The 21,752-nt window shown below is 53.1% G+C and overlaps 11 protein-coding genes across 11 annotated transcripts; 5 read left to right on the top strand and 6 right to left on the bottom strand.

Annotated features, from left to right (window-relative positions):
- Nucleotides 1–148: 148 nt before the first annotated feature.
- Nucleotides 149–895, bottom strand: QC762_208610 (uncharacterized protein; the record flags this gene model as incomplete). The annotated part of the gene is made up of 1 exon (XM_062887768.1): nt 149–895. The coding sequence occupies one exon, from the start codon at nt 893–895 to the stop codon at nt 149–151; it is 747 nt and encodes a 248-aa protein (XP_062745922.1).
- A 2,185-nt stretch (nt 896–3,080) lies between these two features.
- QC762_208600 (uncharacterized protein) lies at nt 3,081–4,470 on the bottom strand (the record flags this gene model as incomplete). Its single annotated transcript, XM_062887767.1, has 5 exons — nt 4,408–4,470; nt 4,120–4,235; nt 3,911–4,051; nt 3,637–3,798; nt 3,081–3,574 (listed from the first exon to the last, which is right to left on the bottom strand). Exons 4-5 carry the CDS (start codon nt 3,704–3,706, stop codon nt 3,081–3,083), a joined length of 564 nt encoding a protein of 187 aa, XP_062745921.1. The 5' UTR covers nt 3,707–3,798; nt 3,911–4,051; nt 4,120–4,235; nt 4,408–4,470.
- A 97-nt stretch (nt 4,471–4,567) lies between these two features.
- On the top strand, nt 4,568–5,647 carry QC762_208590 (uncharacterized protein; the record flags this gene model as incomplete). Its single annotated transcript, XM_062887766.1, has 1 exon — nt 4,568–5,647. The coding sequence occupies one exon, from the start codon at nt 4,568–4,570 to the stop codon at nt 5,645–5,647; it is 1,080 nt and encodes a 359-aa protein (XP_062745920.1).
- QC762_208580 (uncharacterized protein) lies at nt 5,005–7,303 on the bottom strand (the record flags this gene model as incomplete). Its single annotated transcript, XM_062887765.1, has 3 exons — nt 5,005–5,160; nt 5,235–7,217; nt 7,274–7,303. The coding sequence occupies 2 exons, from the start codon at nt 7,301–7,303 to the stop codon at nt 5,952–5,954; spliced, it is 1,296 nt and encodes a 431-aa protein (XP_062745919.1). The 3' UTR covers nt 5,005–5,160; nt 5,235–5,951.
- Nucleotides 7,304–8,543: 1,240 nt separating this feature from the next.
- QC762_0040790 (uncharacterized protein) lies at nt 8,544–8,957 on the top strand (the record flags this gene model as incomplete). The annotated part of the gene is made up of 3 exons (XM_062883360.1): nt 8,544–8,709; nt 8,788–8,861; nt 8,895–8,957. The coding sequence occupies exons 1-3, from the start codon at nt 8,655–8,657 to the stop codon at nt 8,955–8,957; spliced, it is 192 nt and encodes a 63-aa protein (XP_062745918.1). The 5' UTR covers nt 8,544–8,654.
- Nucleotides 8,958–9,989: 1,032 nt separating this feature from the next.
- Nucleotides 9,990–11,771, bottom strand: QC762_208570 (uncharacterized protein; the record flags this gene model as incomplete). The annotated part of the gene is made up of 1 exon (XM_062887764.1): nt 9,990–11,771. One exon carries the CDS (start codon nt 11,769–11,771, stop codon nt 9,990–9,992), a length of 1,782 nt encoding a protein of 593 aa, XP_062745917.1.
- A 299-nt stretch (nt 11,772–12,070) lies between these two features.
- Nucleotides 12,071–12,758, top strand: QC762_208560 (uncharacterized protein; the record flags this gene model as incomplete). Its single annotated transcript, XM_062887763.1, has 3 exons — nt 12,071–12,073; nt 12,129–12,173; nt 12,241–12,758. 3 exons carry the CDS (start codon nt 12,071–12,073, stop codon nt 12,550–12,552), a joined length of 360 nt encoding a protein of 119 aa, XP_062745916.1. The 3' UTR covers nt 12,553–12,758.
- Nucleotides 12,751–14,268, bottom strand: QC762_208550 (uncharacterized protein; the record flags this gene model as incomplete). Its single annotated transcript, XM_062887762.1, has 3 exons — nt 12,751–13,691; nt 13,745–13,957; nt 14,010–14,268. The coding sequence occupies 3 exons, from the start codon at nt 14,266–14,268 to the stop codon at nt 12,751–12,753; spliced, it is 1,413 nt and encodes a 470-aa protein (XP_062745915.1).
- Nucleotides 14,269–14,717: 449 nt separating this feature from the next.
- Nucleotides 14,718–18,481, top strand: rga8 (Rho-GTPase-activating protein 8; the record flags this gene model as incomplete). Its single annotated transcript, XM_062887761.1, has 3 exons — nt 14,718–15,777; nt 15,850–17,466; nt 17,523–18,481. Exons 1-3 carry the CDS (start codon nt 15,732–15,734, stop codon nt 18,479–18,481), a joined length of 2,622 nt encoding a protein of 873 aa, XP_062745914.1. The 5' UTR covers nt 14,718–15,731.
- A 368-nt stretch (nt 18,482–18,849) lies between these two features.
- On the bottom strand, nt 18,850–19,812 carry QC762_208530 (uncharacterized protein; the record flags this gene model as incomplete). The annotated part of the gene is made up of 1 exon (XM_062887760.1): nt 18,850–19,812. One exon carries the CDS (start codon nt 19,810–19,812, stop codon nt 18,850–18,852), a length of 963 nt encoding a protein of 320 aa, XP_062745913.1.
- Nucleotides 19,813–19,875: 63 nt separating this feature from the next.
- QC762_0040730 (uncharacterized protein) lies at nt 19,876–20,386 on the top strand (the record flags this gene model as incomplete). The annotated part of the gene is made up of 3 exons (XM_062883359.1): nt 19,876–19,921; nt 20,168–20,241; nt 20,300–20,386. The coding sequence occupies 3 exons, from the start codon at nt 19,876–19,878 to the stop codon at nt 20,384–20,386; spliced, it is 207 nt and encodes a 68-aa protein (XP_062745912.1).
- Between the last annotated feature and the right edge of the window lie 1,366 nt (nt 20,387–21,752).

Genomic DNA, 21,752 nt, shown 5'->3' with positions numbered 1-21,752 from the left:
CTGATGTATGCAACGAATATGCGCCCTTGACAATGCTGTAACGACTGAACCCCTTATGAATGGTACTGAAACTGATATGTGTATGTCTGTGAGAAACGAACGGCCGCAGCTACCAAGAACTGCCTAGCAAGATAACTATGCGAGTTGCTCAAGCAGCGAACTTGGCAGCGCGACGGCCACGGACGGCGCGAGCAGCAGCACCACCACCGCAGTTGCCAGTAGGGGGAACCATGGCAGACACATCGCCGTTGGTCTCAACGGAGCTGCCAGGGTTGGGGAACAGGATATCCTTGCTATCGGCTCCGACAGTGGTGCAGTCGCCACCAATGTTGGCCGTGAACATGTCGGGGAGAGCAGCAAGAGCATCTTCGCTGCCCTCGGGACCCTCGATGCTGACAGGGGCGCAGTTCATGTAGAACTCACGGTTGCCGACCTTGTTGACCCAGGTCCAAGCAATGGTGGCGTTGCCCGTTGGGATGTCAGCGGGGATGGTGTATTCGTAGTTGTCCACACCCTCGAGCGCAGCGTTGTCGGGAAGAATGTTGCCAGCTTGGTTGCGGGCAGGGCAGCCACCCTGGATCGAGTGGAGGACCTTCCAGACAGAGGCGGCGGTGGGCGGGTTGTCATAGGTGATGGAAACCTGGCAAGAGCCACCACCGTGGACAGCAGAGCCGGTGAAGGCCATGATCTGAGTCGACCCCTTCTCCATCGGGGTAGCGGTACCGACGAACTGGGCACCGGCGCGGGCCTGGCAGGGGAAGTTGGCGCCCGTAGGGTCGAGAGGATCCTGGACAAGAGCAGGGCTGGTGTAGGGGACGGGGGTTCGGAGGAGCATGTGAGCCTGGGAAAGAGTGGCAAGGCCACCGACGGCAAGGACAGACTTGGTGAAGAACATTTTGATGGTTGGTATCGGTGTGGTGCTGGGTTGGTAGCGCAGAGCTGGCTGATACTAGAGTATCCAAACAAGGAATGACAGGACAAGTGCGGTCAACGAAACTTGGTCCTAGAAAGGAATGAAGATGGTATCTCAAAGGAGTGTGAGAGTAAGATGATTGCACCAGGCAATTAGAAAGGAAGGTGGGTCTTGAAGGAAAGACTGGAGTGGTTGATGTGAGTGTGAGGATGAAGAACCAAAAACTCCGGACCTGGAGGTTACCTGCTCCTTATATCCTCCCGTCCCAGCTCATCTCTCATGTCTACAAACAGCGGCACTGAGAACAGCATGTCGTCCGTGTGGGGACACAAAGGGCGAAGCCAGGTAGGTGCCTCTGATAGACAGGACCAAAACAAGGGCCGACGCAAAGAGGCCTTCGCAGCAGAGCATGGGATTCCCGCCGAGCTTGGCATATCCCGCCCGGGCTGGCACGGCGCCGCCCATGATGACCCAGCACGTCTTGTCACAGCTTGCGCCTATCCGGTAATGGAGCAGGGTGTACCGGCCGACTAACAACGAAGCTGAGTGGTTCCCATTGTGGTCTCTCCTGGTGGGGTATGTTTGAAGACCTGGTAGTAGGGCTGACCGTTCAGGGTCCAGCCGGCTGCATCCCAGGTTCAACACCGTAGACCCCACAGACATCACACAATCCCCCGGAATATCAGGTCACAAGAGGCCTTGCTGGGTCGACGGCCTAGAAAGTCAATGGCTGGGTACGGAATCAGTCGCTCTGCAGTCTGTTCCTCCATGACAGATCCGTATTTCCGGCGTCAGAGGATGTTGATGTTGTCCTGCGGCAAACGCGGCACGGCGGGCTGAGTGAGGTCCATGAAAGGGTATGTTCTGGGGTCTCGCGACCCGCTATCGTGGCGCACTTGTGCAAGAGGAGAGTCTGCGGGAGAGGCTTCGGCCTGCCGTCGACCAGGGACGGAGCCAGCCGAACCTCAGCATCGATCTGCGGAACCGAAGTGTACCGCCAGCTTCCCGAGCTGTTGAGCAGGTCAGATGACAAGTTCAGACGGTCTCAATGGTTAAGTGGTGATTGTTGGCCATGATCCCGTTGGGCTCGTCAATGTACCACACATGATATGATGCCAGTTCCTTTGTTGGAACAAGGATTGAAGATTGATGAGGTTCCATCACCAACGATCAAAAAGATGCAACCAGCCCCACGCACGTTGGATGTTCTGAAATGATCTGCGCTAGCTGCGTCATCTCCCGCAGGATTTGATTCTTAGCGTTCCTTCAGTGGGGTTTAGGGCCAACGACCCCTGTGACGGATCATTAGCCTCAGCTGGTTGGGCTGTTGCTTTGGAGCATCTACCTACAATTTTGGCTCGAAGTTGCTCATCGCTTCACCTGCTCTGTTCACTTGCAAATAATTCGAAGCTCACTTGATGGGATTTGCGAGTAGGTAAATTCTGATATAAACGGTCGGCATGGATTTTTGTTTCTTTATTGGGGCATAAAACCGTTGAACTGATCCCTACTACGCATCCCTCACCTTTGTCTTGTGTGGTCGTTTCCCAACGCCAGGTTGGGGGCTGGATTGGAATCAATTCATCTGTGAGACATGACATCTCTTTAGAATTCTGGAGAGCTTAATGTTCACTTTTGTATTCGAAAAGACCCGAGTTCCTCACTGCAAGAGTAACAACACCACCACAAGAGTATGAACACCATGGATATATCACCAATTGGGCATAGTTACCGGTCTTGCCGCCCTCCTCAAGCGTGACCACGGGCCGTTACTGTATTCTTAAACAAACCGCCAAGTCGTCCACGATGCAGCATTTCGGCAAATTGACACGAGTTCTCGTACAACCCGGGTGGAAGCCATCGCATTAAAGCAACTTGCACCTGTGGCGCAGACCGCTCTCCCGTCGACCCCAAGTTTAGTCATAAAACATCCAACGGCCGCCATCGCCGCAGGCCACAGTGTATACACCCAACCTAGATGTTTCATCTTTCTCATTCTCTATCTAAAGATGACAGATCAATCCACATTCGCTGACGGGGACCTCGCTGATCTCGTAACCAGAACTCAAAGCCACATTATCGCTGTCTCCTCCTCTCACCTGACTCGCGACCCAAATTTCCATACACCGAACCATCACGGCTCCCTCTCCTGCCGGCCGGCCATGCCTTACACAGCAGCCTCCACCTTTGCCGGATCATTGGGATCACACCCATCAAAAACATACCCCGCCCTCGTCCACCTCTGCATCTTTTCCCGTCTAAACTCCTCCAAATCCCACTCCCTATCCTCCAGCTCATCCTCGTGATCCGGATGGAAAACATACACCTCTGCCTTTTTCGTCTCTCCTTCCACGTTCCCCTCCCCCTTCACATCCCCCACCTTCTCCAGCAACTTCACCTCGACCGTTTTCCTCACGTACTGCCCCCCCTCAAAAATGTCCAGCTTGTTCATGTTGGCGTTTGTGAGGCCGGAGGCGTACATGCCAAAGACTTTGTGGTCTTTGTCCGGGGTGATGCCGGGGTAGTCGGCGCCTCGAACGCGGCGGCGGATGTAGCCGGGGAGGATGGCGGGGGTGAAGGTGTGGAGGGCCTTGATCTCGGGGGGGACGTTGGATTGGTTGTAGCAGACGGTGTAGAAGACGTCTGGGACCATGAGGGTGCCTATTTGTTTTCTGCTTAGTATGAAATTGTACGTGGGAAAAAAGGGGGGGTGAGATGCTTGCCGTAAAAGAAGGCCGTGTGAGTCCCCTCGTCGGCTTGGACGCTGGGTTGAATATTCTCTAGGGTGACCATTTTTTTGTTTTTGTTTTGCTTTATTTGGAATCTTGAGTATTTGACTCTCTGTTGGTGAAAATATCTTCTCTGTTGGCTGTAAACTGTTAAATCTGTTTATCAAGGTCAGTTGGGCTCAGTTCATATCTTGTTCATAAAGGCCGGGGATGTCGCGGCAAGATGGAAAGGTGGGGGGGGGGCAGGGGGAGGAGGGGTTACACTAACACTTGCGCTAGACTTGCAACTTGACTGCCTATTTCGGAAGCTGTCTTTTGTTTCGATGTGTTGATGGAATGAGAAAAGAGAGGATATAAATTTGAAGAGATGGAGATTGTTCTCCTTTTACCCAACTTTTTTTTTGCCTGGCTGCCGATGATTGTTCACTGTGTCAGAGCGGGTAGGCGCCGCCAAGTACGAGAGACAAGAAGACTCACCTAGCCAAACTGTGGTATAAAAGAAGGCAAGAAAGGGATTGTGTTGGGAGTTTGCCTCTGGATGTCACTGCAAGCAATGCCTCATTGTGGGATGCCCAATATTTGGGGGGGGGAAGCTGATTGAGGGCCAAACCAATGCGGATGAGTCAGGTGATTCTTGATAAAGCATTGGTGTCGGGTGAGAGGTAGAATGAAAGTGAGAAATAGATCATAGTTTCAGACAGGACTTATTAGACATATATTCCTCCCAAGAAACTGTTCCCCATTGCGGACTTGAGAGAGACTCACTGAGCTGGGTTGGCTGTGATGTCTTTAACTGCAAGAACATGACATACCAGGTAGACAGACTTTCGTGCCATTAACGAGAGATAAAGCTCACAAGTGACCCAGATATGACCCAGTAACAGAAATAAAACTATAATGGTAATTGTACCTATCGCTTTGTGAGATGTCTCGTTGTCGAGTCCTCAGCATCGATGCATCGGCCCGAGCCGACATGACCCCGGTCCCACTTATTCAACTCACCCGTGGGCCTCACCCGAATTTCAACCACCTCTCATTTTCACAACTCACCACTTATACAAACGCCACTCCTCACCATCCCGCACACCTCCAACACATTCTCTCGCCTCAATCCTCACCACGTCTCCCGACAAACCCTCATCAACGCCCAAAATCACAACAAACAATGAACGAAGCCCTCCAAGACGAAATCTCAGCCCTAAACTCCATCTACGGCGACTCAACCCTCCTCCCCTCCCCCACCGACCCCCCCACCTCCTCAATCTACATCCTCACCCTACCCCCCCTGGACCCTACCTCCCCCCCATCCTCCTCCCTCCTCATCCAATTCCCCCCTTCCTACCCCGACGTTCCCCCATCAACCCTCTCAACACACTCCTCCAACCCAGCCCTCCCAAAAGGCACCGCAGCCCGCGACCTCTCCCTCTTCAGGGACGCAATCACCCAAGTCCACACCCCAGGCCAAGTCTGCCTCTTTGACGCAATCGAATCCTTCAATGACCTCCTCACTTTGGCCACCTCCCCAGTCCCATCACCCTCCCCCTCCCCCTCTCCACCCCCCCAATCCCAACCCGAAACCCCCCTCCCCCCACCTCCTTGGATCTTAAGCGCCCCCTTCACCGAGCTTAAGTCAACCTTCGTAGCCCGCACCGTCCCGGTAACATCCGTCTCCCAAGCAAAAGGCTATCTCGCGCACCTGCTGGCAACAGACAAAAAAGTGAGGTCGGCGACACATAATATCACCGCTTGGCGGATCAGAGGCGAAAACGGGACGAGTTATCAAGATTGTGACGACGACGGGGAGACGGCCGCGGGAGGGAGGCTGCTTCACCTGATGCAGGTTATGGACTTGTGGGATGTCATGGTGGTGGTGACGCGGTGGTATGGAGGGCAGAAGCTGGGGCCGAGGCGGTTCGCGTTGATTAATATGGCTGCTAGGGATGGGTTTGTCAGGGCTGGATTGGTGACTGAGGAGAAGGAGGGGGGGAGGAAGAAGGGGAGGTGACACCGATGTGGGTTTGGGTAAGAGGAGGAGGAAGGAATGGATTTGGATAGGAAGGTTTGAGGGGGCTGGGTATGACACTAGCAGGAGGGGTGCGAAAGATGCCCTCGGTTCAAGTGATTGGAAGTCACGGACATGATGCGACAGTCATCAGTTGGAAGGATACCTATATTTGAAACTTTGTAATACGAGATGAAGTGGTGAACTTTTGATATGAACGCGCACTCAACCTATGCCTTGTATATAACCCCCACACCTTGTCCCTTTTTGATCTTTTTTTTTCCCCTTCTCTTTTCAACCCCCCCATTCACTTCCCCTCCCTCACCAGAACCCTCCTCAAAGCCTCCATCGCCCTAATACTAACCTCCTCCCCCAAAATCACCGCCCCCGCCCTCACCGTGCTCAAAAAACTCAACTCCAACTCCTCCTCCTGCGCACTCCCCCTCCCCCTCCTCCCACCACCCCCATCCTCCTCCTCCGCCACCACCCCGTACTGCTCCTTCAGCTCCTTCACCAACGTCCCCGCCACCCCGCTCACAATCCCCGTCGCCTCGATGGGCAGACTGCTCAAGTCCAGAAAAATCGGCACAAGCGAAACCCCCCCCTCCGTCGTCGCCCCAACAAGACTATCCCCAAAAATCCCCACCAACTCCCTATCCAGCAGCAACGAAGGCGGATCGTCCTGCGCCAGTGTGATACTGAAAAACCTCGGCTGGGACACCAAAGCCGACACCAGCCCAGTATAAAGCTTAGTATCAACCGTATCGGCCCAGCACGGCTTGTGCGCAGAATGCCGGTTGCGGCTCCCATGCCCGTTAGTCTGAAAGGTAGACGGCCGTTCCGAGTAACCCCCTATCATGTTATTTTCCTGCCTGCCCGAGCACTGCACCAGCAGCAGACCCTGCTCGACATAAGGGACCACGTTCCTCTTTTTGAGATTGTCAAACGTCCTCTCCTGGAGCTCCGGGATCGCGGACGGTGGTGGTGGTTGTTGTCGGGCCGTGGTGGGGAGTTCGTTCAAGCTGCTGCCTTGACTCGCCCTCCTGCCGTGGTTGGTGCTGTAAGGGGATGTAAAAGGGAAGTTGTCATCATTGTCTTCCGAAAAGACAAACCCCCGTGATAGCAACGTGTTCTCGACCGCCTGCCTGTCTTTGACTGGGACGAGGATGAAGTCAGAGTAATAGGTCGTGATGAAAAAGAGGGGGATGTTGGCTAGAGCCAAGGGGGAGGTGAGGTCCGCTACTCGAGACCCGGCGTCCATCCCGACGCTGATGACGGAGAAGACGACGTAGTCATCTTTGGAGATGATGACTGTTTTGGCCGCGTCGCGGGGTAGTTGCTTGATGGCTGGTTCAAAGATTGTTTTGGCCCAGGAGGAGTGGCAGACTATGGAGCACTCGAGAGGGGTAACGCTGATGTTGAGGAAGCCATGTTGACTGCTGTCCAGGGTGAGGCTGTCAAGGTTCAGATCGGGTGGTGAGCCACGGCTTTGTGGAAGGAGGAGTCGGAGTATGGGCTGGAGTAAGGTAGGGTAGAGGCTCAGGGGGATATGGATGAGACTCAAGGTGCCATCCTATCAAGATAATCAGTCATGGTTCACGGACCTCTGCCATGGATGAATCCACTCACCAAGAAGTGTACTTGAGCGGTCAACGCCATTGGTCTGTCTTTAGATGAGCGCCCTCGAACCGAGCAGTCCCTCGAGCAGCTCCAGATATCGCACGACTTATAAGGCTGATAAAGAAAGAGTGGGTGCACCGTTGACTCAACCGTTGCAACACCGATGGACCGGCGCTAGGCGGGCGAACCCGAGGACCAAGCGGGCGGGGTTGTGAACGGTTGTCAAGGGAGGGGCCGTGTTGGACTCTTTGTTGTCGGGTCGAGGGATTGGGAACTAATAAGAAAACAAGGAAATGAACAAAACGGAGGTATCGAGAGCTTAAACTTTAAAGATGGCTGAACAAGTGGTGTGGTGGAGGTGGACGGGTGCCGTACCGTACCCCGTAGATAGGTAATTGTATAAGACGGGGGTGACTCCGCCAAATAGCCAACAGCCCCACGAAGGTGAACGAAAAAGGACCGGTAGTGGGGATAAGACCAACTTCTTATATCAGATCTCTCAACTAATAAAACCCAAAATCGACGACAAAAGGCAAACTGGGGCGAAATATCACAACACAACACCGAGGTCAGGTCAACTGCTGTCTGCCTCCTGCATGTGTGCCGCGCAGAGCCGGGAGGGGCGAGCTTGTGTGATGCGCACGCTCCTGTGCAACAGTGACGCACGAAGCATCCCTTTTTCTATTCTGTTTCCGTAACTCTTTGCATCTGTGTCTCAGGGGGACGGAGAAGGTATGGAATCAGGATTCCCATCCAATGCAACTGAACGGTGGGTTTGTTTTTGTTCGCTTGAGCCGTCCCTGTTTTTCATCCCAACAGCAACAGCCACAGCCGGCCATAAAGGTTCTCACCTGCAGCAGCGAGGGCGTAGCATTACGGTATGGAATTCCCAACCACGACAGCAGAAAAGACACACAAAGTCTCTGGATGGGGTCGAGATAAGGAAGGGATCGGCATCAAATGGGGCCACATTGATCTTTGGGCTTACATATGGAACTCCATAGATGATAGGTAAAGCCATCGGGAACTGAACTCTGACGCCAAAAGGTCCACTCGGGACAGCTTGGCCCTTTCCCATGACCTGACGCGATCGCAAAAAGAGAGTCCAAAGGGATTGTGACCTGTCACCTTTTGGGGCCCTCTCTGCATGCAACTTGCGTGCAGCCATGGTGGGCCGTCGACGTGGGGGTTTACGAGCTGACGGTGTCCTAACCTCCAAGCGAGAAAGCTTCTCGTTTGCCGGTCCTCACCTTGCGCAGGCGTGCCGCTCCTAAGACAGGGGTTCGGATGCTCCTCCGAGGTCTCTCTCACTCGAAAGATCATGATCTAGAGATCAGACAGCTGCCGAAGCAAATAGAGGGGGAGGGGTTCACAGGGTGGACACCCGCGGATGGCGTCTCCGCTCAGATCACCCTCTCCATCCATCATCCGTGGTGCTGCTGCTGGTGAGAGCTCATGTTGCGGCGTTGCCAAGTTCCATTGCCCCGCACTCAACAGTCCGGCAACTAATTAGACTCCTCCAGCCAGAGACCGTACCACCACCGCACAGCAACCGGCCTGCACTGTCGTCGGAAAGCTGATGGCTGGCTGGTCATGTGTTTGTTGCGAGAGATGAGTATGCAATGTCCAGGTCGACAGCGCCAAGAAGGGGAAAAAAGAGGGGTGGAAACTGGCTGGGGAGAAAGCCAACTGAGACTCGGAGTAAAATTGACCAAGGAGAAACACAGGAACACACACCTCGGCGAGCTTTCAACCAAAAAAAAAAAAAATCTTGTTCCTGACAAAAGACCGGGGGATGGGATTTCCCCGCCCTGCTGATCAGCCCTCCCGTGTCGTGGCATAGAAACACCCACGTACCAAGATCGAGAAAAGGGGGACGAGGGAAAGCTCTGTTGCTATAATACCCGTTGATAATGTTCAACAACTCTCAGGTTCCTGTCATAGTGTGCTGCCGGCAGCTTGGTGATGATGGGCAAGAGACCCAATCCCACTGCTCGGCCAGTCCGCATTTGGTAGTTGCCGGATATCAACGTGGGTAGAATACCACGATGCACCAGATTCTCCAGGGTGGGGTTGAGTCGATTCTGTCGTCACCTTGCTTCTCCCAACAATAGCCCCCATCGCCAGCATACACTCGCCTGAGCACCTCGGGCTTCGCGAAGTTTCAGCCATCGAGGTGGATGTGACCGCTGTGGAATATGGCTCAGATGCCCATGAGACATGTTGAGATCTGGACCTGGCCGGAAGCCGGGCGGAAAAGACCGGCGAGAACTTGATCCAATAATCTTGACAACCAACATGAACTGTGACGCCACGCTCCCCAGTCGCTGCACCCCCAGCTTGAACCAGACTGCACGACGTAGGTTCGAGGAATGCACCATGGGTGTGACGGCGATAGCAAAAGGCGGGGGGCGTCTTCCCTTTGGCCCTATCGAAGCACGGGACTGGTTCATAATGATTCTGCTGGGTTTCCTGATCTGACATGTCAAATCTCGGCCTTTTGGTGGAGAGGTTTGGTGGCGGGGGCTGGACAATATTCGGCTGGCCGCTGGAGGTTCGGCCCGAAGGAATCAATATCGTTGACGGCTAACCACAGTCGAGACCTCAAAGAACCATCCGAAGTCTGCCGGCGGCCAATGGCGGCAAAACTCAGGGGCCACCAACCGATCACCACACACAAGAAGCAATGAGAAACTTTGCGCATTGATCGATGCCCAATGTCTGATTACCTCTTGATGCCAACCACCACCAGGTTGCGGGGACTCTCGCGGTAATCGAAAACCGTCTCGACCCAGCAGTCTTGGACGATATCGGAGTGCTCGCGCAAGAAGAGATAACGGTCAGTGACAATCAGGGATTCTACGACGCATGCGCTGAAGGCCATCAAGCTCCATACGGCGCTGAGCTCTCTCTTCCGATCTCGGAACTCGTCCTCATATCGAGCAATTTCCTCGTCCGTGATGTTCCCCATCTTCTCTGTAATGACCTCGTTGTATTGGTTGAACTCGGAGTTGGTGGTCAGCTTCGCAATTGCTCCACGGACATATGCAGCGAATGAGGTATAGCACTGCTTCCTCAAGGACCCGATTACCACCGGGTTGGTGCTTGTGTTAAAGACACTCTTGTCAGTTTCTTCACCATGATAGATCCGCGAGATGACGCCCCTGTCCAGAAACATCTTTTGGAGGACCGCACGGTAGAAATGGCGGGTAAAGAAGCCGCTGCTTTCCTGCTCAGTCCAGTTTTGAGGCGCTTGACACGCCATCATGCGGGCGGTGATATTCAGTCGAACCCCGTCATCATTGTAAGTGGACACCTGCTCGCTCATGGGGAAGCCCTGGGGGTCTCGCTTCTCTGCTTCTCGTGCAACTCGAGCATTGATGGGCTGCAGACTTGGTCGACCGAACGGGGGCTTGAAAGTAGGGGGACCCAACTTCTCCGTCATCAGGTTGTAACAGCAGCCCACAATGGCTACGGCGTGGATGCATGGGTTCAGCACCATGGAACGAATACCATAATGCGAGAGGTTCCCGCAAGAGTGGATGGATACCGCCATCATAGCGAGCTTGTCTTGGTCAACCTCCTCCTCGCAACCCCTCAGCTGCGAAAGAACACCAGTCAGGTCGGCGTGCTCAAGGCGCCCGACGACATACTCGATGGTTCCCTTCCCCTCCTCGACGGTATACGTGGCCTGCATCTCCTTGCGTGATCTGAGATCGATCGTGGCAAGCTCCTCGTCTGTCACGCCGAGTTCTCTTGCGACCCGCTTCAAGGCCTCCTCGTCGTTATGCTGAGACGGATCCGTGGCCTCTAGAATCCGGTGGTAGAGCTTCTTGTTCCGAACTCGCTTCTCCTTCTCGGCCAAGCCTGACAGGATATCGAGGTCCTTGGCGCCAGCCATGTTGGCTTCTTTGCTCTCCACTGCTACAATGTGCTTGTTGTAAGGTGGACTTGCAAGAGTACGACCCAAGTAGTTCTGACCAGAGCCAAAGTCGACAAAGTGAGTCAGGTCCTTGCCCCGGGTCTCAGCAATGTCCTCGGCCAGCCTGTCGATGTACCCTGCAAAATGGGTCACTTCGTGAACCTTTTTTGTCTTCATACCAAGGGCGACTGATCGGGGCAGTATGGGGAGCTTGGGCTTGCTAGGCTGAAATGACCGTCTCAACGAATGTTTTCTGATGTCCTTGACATAGCGAACAAGCGACTCGGGAGGTGAGCCGGGGCCACGGTTGGGTGAGAGAGATGACAGGTCGTCCCGCATGAGAAAATCGAGAAGAACCATTGGCTCCTTCTCCAGAAGAAAAGCTTGCCATTCCTTGGGCACAGCTGCAACGAAGACGCCGGGTTCGGTTGTGAAAAAGTCCAATATGTGAACACCACCGCAGAGGAAGCGAAAGGTCTCTGAGTTGGTGGTGAAGTCGAGGAGGCTCTCGATGTATTCCTCGGCAGAGGAGAACTCATCCGAGTAGGGGAGGTCCCTCTCTGGTCGTGATTGAAATGTTCTCATGATTGTGAGGTGTGTGAGTCGTCGTGCTGCTCTGATATTCGACTCACTCGGCGAATGAATTTTGGGTGTAAATTCATTTTGGGCAAGACCCTGCTTGGCTTGCAGCCCAAGTCCAGGCAACCAAATGCCGGGGTCTGCCGGCTGCACCCAGCTGCCAAACGTCCGCCGGATTTTTAATCGGCAGGACCCGGTCGCATCTCGAATTCAAGTTGGGACCTTGTCTGCGACGACATTGGCCCTGGTCCACGATTGCTAGCAACGAGACGGTGACTTGAGGCTGGCAGCCCGCATTCTTCAACATGGTACGAGCTCCCAGTTATCTCCCACAGCTTTCAATGTGCTAACCATGATCATCAGGTGTCCCTATTCGGTGTCAATTTCCACGAGGCCAAGCTTGTCCAGGTGCGCCGTCTCCTGCCCCTCCAAGACCGACGACGATGAACAGCTTATTCTAACCTCCCGACCACAGAAAGCCCTCCAACACTTCTATGCCCTCGGTCCTCAGACTGCGACCCGGATCATGGCCAAGCACTCCATCCACCCCAGAGCCAAGATTGGCACGCTGTCGCCCAAGACCGTCACAGCCCTGACAGCCGAGTTATCAACCATGGTGATAGAAAGCGATGCGCGAAAGATTATCCAGGATAACATCAAACGGTTACGTGACATGGGAACATACCGCGGCAGAAGACACGCCATGAACCTGCCCGTCCGCGGCCAACGGACAAGAAACCAGAACATGACCGCCATCAAGCTCAACAGAGTCGAGCGCAAGGGGTAGAACTTTATATAGGATTTAGAGAGTGGAAGGGGAGACAAGAAACCATTGGCGCGGCGTTAGAGGTTATCCCGGAGTGCAGGAGCTGGAAGAAACCAACAGCCTGGGCCCGGAAAAGAAATCTGTGTTTCTAGTGTACAATACAACAAGCAATGAACAAACAAAAAAAGAACAAAAAAAAAAAAAAAAACCCACTGATAATCACCACAAACTATGCAGCTCATCCTCCATCACCGGCTCCCCTTTCTCTTGCATCTCCCTCGCAACCCTCTCCACCTCCCCCCAAACCCTCAACACATTCCCCCCCACCACCTTCTTCATATCCTCATCCCTCACCCCCTCTTCCAACAACTTGCCAACCAAATCAGGGTACTTGCTCACATCCTCCAATCCTTTCGGTACACTCTCAATCCCATCAAAGTCACTCCCAAACCCCACATGCTCCCACCCAATCCGCTCCCCTATATACTTGACATGCCTCACCACCTGCTCAATGGTCGCATTCTCCCCATCAAAAACCGGCAACTCACCCTCCCCACCCTCAACACAACTAATGAAATCCGGCGCAAAATTCACCATCACCACCCCCCCGTTCTGCCTCACCAGATCAAGCACACGATCAGGAACATTCCTCGGGTGAGGGCAGACGGCGAAAGCAGAGGAATGGCTGAACATAACCGGTGCCCTGCTCCCGTTTGTCTTGTCTGGATTCCCACCAAGGACATCGAGCATGGTATCAACAGAAGTGTGAGATAAATCAATAATCATACCTAGCCTGTTCATCTCCCTGATGAGGTCGACACCATAAGGCGCAGAAAGCCCGTGGTGAACAGGGGGTGCGATCCGGACTTTTCTCGGGTCGTCTGGAAGAGTGTCGAGGGCGGAGTCGGCGAATTTGTTGGGGCAGTTGTGCGTTAGGGTTGCGTAGCGGACGCCGAGGGAGTGGTATTGGCGGAGGATGGAGGGGGAGTTGGCTATTTGGTGGAGGCCTTCGATGCCGAGGGGGGAGATGAGCTGGTTGTTTTTGCGGAAGGCGGCGAGAGCGGAGGGGGAGGAGATGTTGATGATGGGGGAGAAGGTTTCTGAGTGGGAGGAGGAGAGGCGGTGGAGGAGGTCGATTTGGGAGAGGGTTGATGTTACGACTGGGACGTGTGTTAGGTACCTATGGATGTGGTAGGGTGTAGGGGAGACTGACTGGAACCATAGCTGGAGTCTGAGAAATCTGAACCGTTGGACGGGCAGGGCCAGAATACACTCCAGAAAGCACCGCCGTTCATCCCGGCCCTGAGACGGGGGATATCAACATGGCCGGTGAGACCGCCTTTGGTGAAGGGCTTGGTGAAGTTGTCGTTGTAGATGTGGTTGTTATAGTAGGCCCGGAGGAGGATGGCCAGGTCGTTGTGTCCATCTGATATCTAAGTCAGACCTCAGGTTCATAGATAATTTGATAAGCCACTTACCAATCAAGGGTGTATGGCTCAAGATGTGCTTGACGCGCTCTTCAATGCTGTTTGGCAGCTGTGGTTTTGACGCGGGGGGTCTCTGGGGAATATACCCGGCACCGCTTATGGGGAAAAACAGATATGAAAGTAAGAGGCATGAGAATACAACACACAAAGTCACTCTCTTCGCCCTTGCCGGCCTCCGACGTGACCGTGAATCGGAGCCGAAGTCGCCGGCTTCGAGCTCGGCCCACTTGGGGTATCGGTCCGACTTCATCGGAACTGGCAACTTAACCCTCTGTGGATTATTTCTGTTCTTTGGAGACGATAGTGTCGATGCTCCGAAGCTGCATAGACGGCGAGGCAGATTTGTTTGAATACGGGTGTAAAGACGTCAGGGGACGGAGACGGGGATTGATACGCGGCTTAGCAATCCTTAGACTCGGGTCGCTAAAGGGAGAGTGTCTCGGCTAAGCTTCATGACAGCTTTTTAGGACTTATTTGCAAGCGTTCGGGATTTTGATGAGAGTCCGGTATCATGAATCATATACAATGTATAATTTCAGAAGCCTGTATTCAATTGGTTTATGAAGTACTTGTTGACGTGCTTTGAGCCCACTGAGATTCTCACTGATTCTCTCTGTTGCTGTTAAGAAAAATGTCTGTGCATTAACAGAATGATATGTTACTTGCCAACCAACCTGTTAGGATGCTGCGGTTGACATGATCCGTATCCCGTCGGCAACTGTTGGCTGTCAGACAAGTATAGTTCATGTGCTAGCTACACGATTGTGCCGCAGATTTCCAGACAAGCTATGCTCAAGAATATGATATCGTGAGTTGACACGGACAGGCTGGGCGAGTTGGACCCTGCCCAGGCTGGTTGACAGCCCTACACTATTCCTCAGGTGCTTCTAAAACGGTCTCCTTACGTCATCAGTGCCTGGTGGTCGTTCGTCCTCCGAAGCCCAGAATCAACAAGAGCGAGACAAGACATTCCGAACTCTCCAACAAGCCTGATTGTACTGCTGAGGTGTCTCTAGCTGAAAAGAGACTTGACGTTTCAAGAAGTCGGTGAGAAAGGGCATTCCGGCTGTTCGTTTCGAGGTGAATGGTGGACATTTGGTGGGCCACAATCTGCTGCAGGGGTTGAGGGGCTGGCCCCCGCTGGTGGCCTCTTGTCGGTCGTCAGTGAAAGCTTTCGGTGCTCTGGCTATCTGGCCAATGAAACGGCGATGGCGCTGGGTTTCTGCATCCTGGGGTTGTCGGGACACTTGCCTGCTTTCTTGCCGCTTCCATCATTGCGCCGGAATCCAGAACTTTTTTGTTGTTCAACTGAAGCTTCTTTTTCTCCCGTCCCATTGCTTCCTGACCACTGAACTTCAGGTCCCGTCGCGTGCCCTTCCAGACCCGGCCTTCCGGCGCCCTACCAACCGAGTTTTCCTTCTGAACATTTCTACCCAACTGCCCGGTACGGTACCAGCTACTCCGTAGTGTAAGACACTCAGCCTCAATTGCGCTGGAGACGCACACCACACCTCCTTGGCTACGTTCCCCCTGCATCCAGCATTTCTGGGGGCCGACTCTCGAAACTGGCTTTACGAGTTCACGACCAGCACAGCACTTCGAATCTTTGTTTACTCTTTGACTTTTTCTTCCCGGGCGAGCCGTTGGCCTCTAATTCTACACCCGTTCCAAGTACACGCCACCGCCGAGCGCAATCGGTCGTCTTTCGCAAAGATGCCCGGTTTCGCAGACTCGTTCTGGTCGAATGACTACGCCGCAGGTGAGTTTTTTGCGTGGATTTTTGGCATGTCCAGTGTGAGGTGGTGAACGGGCCGCGCTGACAGTATCCAAGGACTGGGTGTCCTGTTCGGCAAGCTTCAACAAGGTGTCGTCGAGAACCGCCAGCTTCTAACCATTGCTCGAATGCGCGCCGAGGCCGAAGAGATCTACGGAAACAAGCTATCCGACATCGCCCCAACCGTCGACAAGGTCCAGGGAGGGTTCAACCGCGACGATGGCGCCAGCGTGCGAAAGGCCTATGAAGGTGTGCGGACCGAGATGGAGGAAGCGGCCAAGAATCACAAGAAGATTGCACAGAATATTCGCGACCTGGTTGTGAACCCTTTTGGCCGCTGGTGCGAGGCTCACGAATCCCGGATACAAGATTCGCAAGATGAGCTGCAGTCTCGAATCAAGGCGCACGACAAGCAGGCCGACCTTTGCAAAAAGCTCCGAAGCACCTATTTCAACAAGTGCCGACTACTCGAAGACTTGGAGGAGGAGAATAAGCTGGCGTTCCAAGACCCCGAAACAAGCCCCAAAACTGGCCAAGATATCCCTGAAATCAAGGTCGAACCCGAGATTGCCGAGGAGGAGGAGCCCTACGAGATCGGCGACGAGACTTATACCCCCGACCAAGTCAAGAAGATCCTCGAGCACATGCTGAATACGATCAAGATGGGCGAGACCAAGGTCCCCATTCTCGGCACATATCAAAACACGTCTGCGGGAACCGATATTGTCGAGTATCTTCAACGGCACATGGGAAGCTCAAGCGTGAGCTATGCCGAGAGAATCGGCCAGGATTTGGTAACGCACGGCTTCCTGAGACTGGTTGGTAATGTTGGCAACACGTTCGCCAATAGCTCAAAGATGCACTACCAATGGCGGCCCAAGGCTTTCGAGATGTCTGGTGTGCCAGAAAAGAAGTCGATTTCAAGAGCCTTCTCCATGCCCACCTCTGGGTCTGATGGTTCTGACTCGCCTGTGGTTGGCACTGTTACTGAATATCTCGCCAAGTGGGATGTGCTCAACACTTCCAGGCCGAACGAGACGCCAGCTGAGCGTATGCGCCGGGAGGCCCGGGAGGCGGACGAAAAGTACAAGGCCAGTGTTCTGAAGCTGGATGAAATGAGGTGCGAGCTGGAGGAGGCCATCTTCCTACATCTCAAGTTTCTTGAGCGCTGCGAACTGGATAGGCTCAAGGCCATCAAGACAGTTGTGTTGGACTTCTCGGGCACTATCAGCAACGTTATTCCTAGCCTCCAGGCCACCGTGGATAACATGATGCTGTTCCAGGAAACAGTGCAGCCGCTTGGCGACTTGCGCTATCTCTTGGAGAACTACCGCACCGGTAGCTTTGCTCCCAAGGTTGTAACGTACGAGAACTACTACAACAAGGTGGATGACCAGACCTTTGGTGTGGATCTCGAGGCCCGAGCCAGGGCTGACAGAAAGCGTGTGCCTATTATCGTTACAACGCTGCTTACCTACTTGGATCATCACTATCCAGACCTCGAGGGCGATGAGGCCCGGAGAGGGGTGTGGCTCCACGAGGTTCCCTTGTCTCAAACGCACAAGTTGAGAGCTTTGGTCAACAATGGCAAGCCGCCTGCGTTGGAAACCTTTGCCGATTTTGACATCCCGACTGTTGCCAGCCTGTTGAAATTATACCTTCTTGAGCTTCCAGGTATGTCCTCTTATCGTTTGCGATTTGCCTTCTGGGCTTTACTGACATTTTTTCAGATTCTTTGGTTTCTTCGCACGTATATGAAATTATTAGAACCATCTATACTACCCCCACCGGCAACGACAGCGATGCCGCCCGCGTGCCCATCCTCCAGCAGACACTGTCTCAATTGAGGCTCACTAATATTGCCACACTGGATGCCTGCATGAACCACTTCACCCGCCTGATCGACCTGACCTCTGCCGATGAGGAGTACATCGTCAAGCTCGCTACTTCCTTGGCCCCTTGCGTGCTTCGCCCTCGCACCGAAACCTCGCTTACCATGGAGGAGAAGCATGCCTACCGCTTGGTCCGTGACTTGTTTGCCCATAAGGACGCCATCTTCAACGAACTCAAGCGTCTCTCTACCAATAACGCGTCTGGATCCCTCCGCGCCAACCCAGGTGGCCGCCCACGAGCCATCTCCACCGACGAAAGCAACCGCAAAGCCCACATGGAGGAGCGCAACCGTGTGCTCCTTGAAAAGGCACAGGGCAGCAGATCTCGTGCTACCTCTCCGGCTCCTGGCCCACGTGGCCATGCCCGTGATAAGTCGGTGGGCAGACCAGAGACTCGCTTCCCCATCTCGACTGGTCTTTCCAGCCCAACACAGGCTCACAGGAAACGGCAGAGCATGGGCCCTGTGCTCCCCAAGAGGACAAGCCTCGAGGTGCCGGACGATGCGAGCATGGGGCTTAGCCACCCCGCTGATGGTAACTTTTTAGGGGGTGCCCTCCCCATTGTGCCTCAGGTGCAGCAGGTAGCGCAGCAGGATAGCGAGGCCGTGTTGGAGAAGAGGAACAGCCTCGGGAGAAGCGGTGCCCGGTTCTCCTCGGGGAGGAGGGTAACGCCTGCTTCGAACAGGACCGAGACGCCACCTCCGAGCAGCAATGAGAATATTAACAAGAGAGAGAGCAGTGGAAGTAATGGGGCGCAGAGGGGCGTTGCGTTGGTGGATGCGCCGATGGATTATTAACAATGTTCCAGCTCAGCGTGCAATAATAACCACATTTTTGTACTCTAGTTGTTATTGCTAGGTTTTGGTTTGCGGGTGGTGTTGCCGTCTTTTTCTTTTGTGTTGACTGGATTGTGCTTTCTGGCGGTTTTAGAGCAGGTGCTGGAGGCTAGCTGGCTATGGTATGCTTGGAATGGCTTATGACGGCGACGGAAATGTTTTGTTGTTTGATATCATTTTTGGGGGGTTGGTTGCTAAAAAGAGACGATTCCAGATGACCTTTTTTTTATGTGGGTTTTTATTTTCATCATGACCATTGTGATTCACCATACCATCCATGACTTGTATCCCCAATCACCTAAACCTCGTAATCTTTTCCCTCGCACCCCTTAATCCTGCAACATCCTCCACTTTGTCATCCGTCCCCTCAAATCCAGCACCTCTTCCCCACCAACAAAAAAACTCCCATCGCCCCTATGGTGCATCATCTTCCCCTTGTCCGTCCCGACCGCTGTCCCATCCAGCCTAAAGTTCTGCTCATTCACCCACCCTTTGACAACCCTCAAAACCCAAAAGTTGTATTTCTTCACCAGCGACTCATCCTCCACTTTGCACTCTAAATTCCCGATTATGCCGTCACCTCCGACGAGCGCGCAGGAAACCTTTTCTCCTTGGATGGGGTCTAGTTTGAAACGGTCCCATTTTGTTTCGGAGGGGGGGAGGTCGGAAGAGGAGATGTTGCCGATGTCGACGACGGTTTTGGCGAGGGTGAGGTTTGGGATGGAGAGGACGCATTCTTTTGACGAGGAGAGGAGGGAGTAGGAATGGTCCCAGGGGCCGAGGGTTAGGCCTATGAGGGTGGGGGAGGAGTGGGAGATCATGGTGTGGAAGCCTAGGGTCATTAGGTTGTGGGTTTGGGTTTGGGGGTTACCGGTTGAGACGAGGAGGATGGGGCCTGGTTCGAGGAGGCGGTTGGTTTTTGAGGGAGGGAGGGGGGTGAAGAGGGAGGAGGCTTTTGGGAGGGGGGACATGGTGGGGTGAGATGATGGGGGTGATGAGGGGGTGGTTGTTTTGGTTCGTTTGGACTGGCGGGTGGTGGTTGGTTTGGTAGTGGTGGTGGTGGTGGTTTTGCGTTTTGGCATGGTGAGAGGGGGTGCTAGAGTTGAATATGTGTGGAAGAAGGAGGAGGGTATATGAAATCGAAGTGAAAGGCGATTGTGAAGTCGTTGGTGGTGAGGCTTGTCGGCGATAGGGGATAGGGGGTGAGATGGAAGGTATGACGTCACTCTTGGTTGTTGAAAGAGAGTGCGGGAAGGTGCGAACGGGATGCGAAGGTTTGCTCTTGCTGGCATTGTTATGGTTAGATTAGATATGAGCCAACTGAGTTGAAAGAGGAATGGAAACAAGGGGAAAGGATGTACAGAATCCAGCAATCCGTACTCCGGCCTCACTGCCTTGGTTGTAAAGTGATGGTCAAGATAGTTGGGTTAGGGTTGGCCTCTGACCATACCCCTTGAAGATCAGTTCTGTATATGTGTGTAGATCATCGCTAAACATCAGTTATGAGGGCAGTTTTTCCCCATCCATACCTGTATAAAATTATTGGCTCCCATCATGACGACTTCTTGGTCCATTCTCAACGCCGCAAAGGAAAATTCACTCCGGAAGGCCTTGTCTTAAAAGGTTCAAAAACCCTCAACCCAAAAGCCAGGCATTACCGTACCAAGTATCTCAGAGACCAAGACTTCATTGTCTACGGGCTATTTGCCCGCATAAAGCCTGTGGGTTACTTCTTTTGATTGAAGCTCATGGAGAGAAGAACTGACTTTGTCCAGCCAGACGCATACACCAGTCACATGCCCACCATTGTCGCCAAACAAGAAGGCTCGCATTCATCTCCACATCAATATCGCCCCAGAGTATTGATGATGCACAAGACGTTCGGAACTAAAGAGCCGAGACAGCCTTGAGGTCATCTATCTGGTGTGCTGTTGTCTCAGCGGGTCAAGAACCACTTCACATGAAGACCCCCGAAGTATAACGCCATCGATGTTGTCCAACATCAGAACTTTGACTCTGGTCGGCATCATAATCCCGGATGTACCCGAATATTGACGAGACCAAGACAACAGAGACATGTATCTATCATTAGACACAATCATGATTCAGACCCTTACGCCACCTTTGCCTCCGGATCTGAGATCCTTGACGGTTCTTCAAAACTCAACTCTCATATTGATCACTTGGCTACCTAGGTATATCTCAGCTCGGCTTGAAAACACCGAAAGTTATGTGTGAAGTGTGAGAAGTCAGGCGTTAGCTGACTCTGATGTTGTGCAACATTCTTAGACCGTGATGCTCCAAGCCACGTGGGCGGTAGGCGAGTGTCACTGTGTTAGGGGGGCTTTGATACTTGAAGAGATACAACTAGGGACTTGTTGATCGTCTTCAATATCAGGCTTCATGGATCAAGAAGTCAGACCGAGAGTCGCACAAAGTTCAACTCGGAGAAAACCGTGCAGGATATCTTGCCATACCTCGGTATTTGTACTACAGTGGCTTGAGACTGTTGTGCATAAATATCATGGGAATCAGGGGGGGGGAGGATGGGAAAACAGGGCATTTCGTGGCCAAAGACAACTCACATTCGGTGGCTGAAAGATATTGCTTTTCGTGCTTAGACATCTAATGCCTTGTTGAGACACAGAGCGCGCTCCAGTCATAAGTCAAAGAGGCTTTTGACGTCGGTTTATCACCGCCTCCATGTTGTGGTACCTGCGGTGAAAAGCCGTTCGAGTACAACCAGTAAATAACTGCAATTCGTGGTTCAACAGTTTTGGTCTTTGACCTGTCAGTTTTGCCTTCCCGTACTCGGACTGACTTTGTCAACACTGACGAATTTCTAGTGAGCAGTAATACTTCCTTGCTGTACACGTACCATTGTTAAGAACCATTTCATACCTATGAAAGCGTGAAGGCAAACAAACTTTACAAATACCTCATGCTGTACCATGTGAGTGGCCAGCATTCCTCGGTAGCCATTTACTATCACCGACAGATCTCCAAGCTGGGATTCATACCATCATCGAGAATGCAATGGCAGTATCTCATTCTTGCGAGATGCTAATGAATGTGGGCCAAAGCCTATCATGGTACCGTTTCACTGTTAGACCGACAAGAGACCACAACACGAGGTACCGCAAAATTGACTAAAAAAAGTGTCAAAGAGACCTCTTCTGTAAGAGACTCTCCAGCTATTTAATATAGCATTTGAACGCTAGAGTCGCACTAG

The sequence above is a fragment of the Podospora pseudocomata genome (assembly GCF_035222375.1).
Source record: "Podospora pseudocomata strain CBS 415.72m chromosome 2 map unlocalized CBS415.72m_2.2, whole genome shotgun sequence".
Taxonomy (NCBI): Eukaryota; Fungi; Ascomycota; class Sordariomycetes; order Sordariales; family Podosporaceae; genus Podospora; species Podospora pseudocomata.
This window is presented reverse-complemented; position numbering and strand designations above follow the sequence as displayed.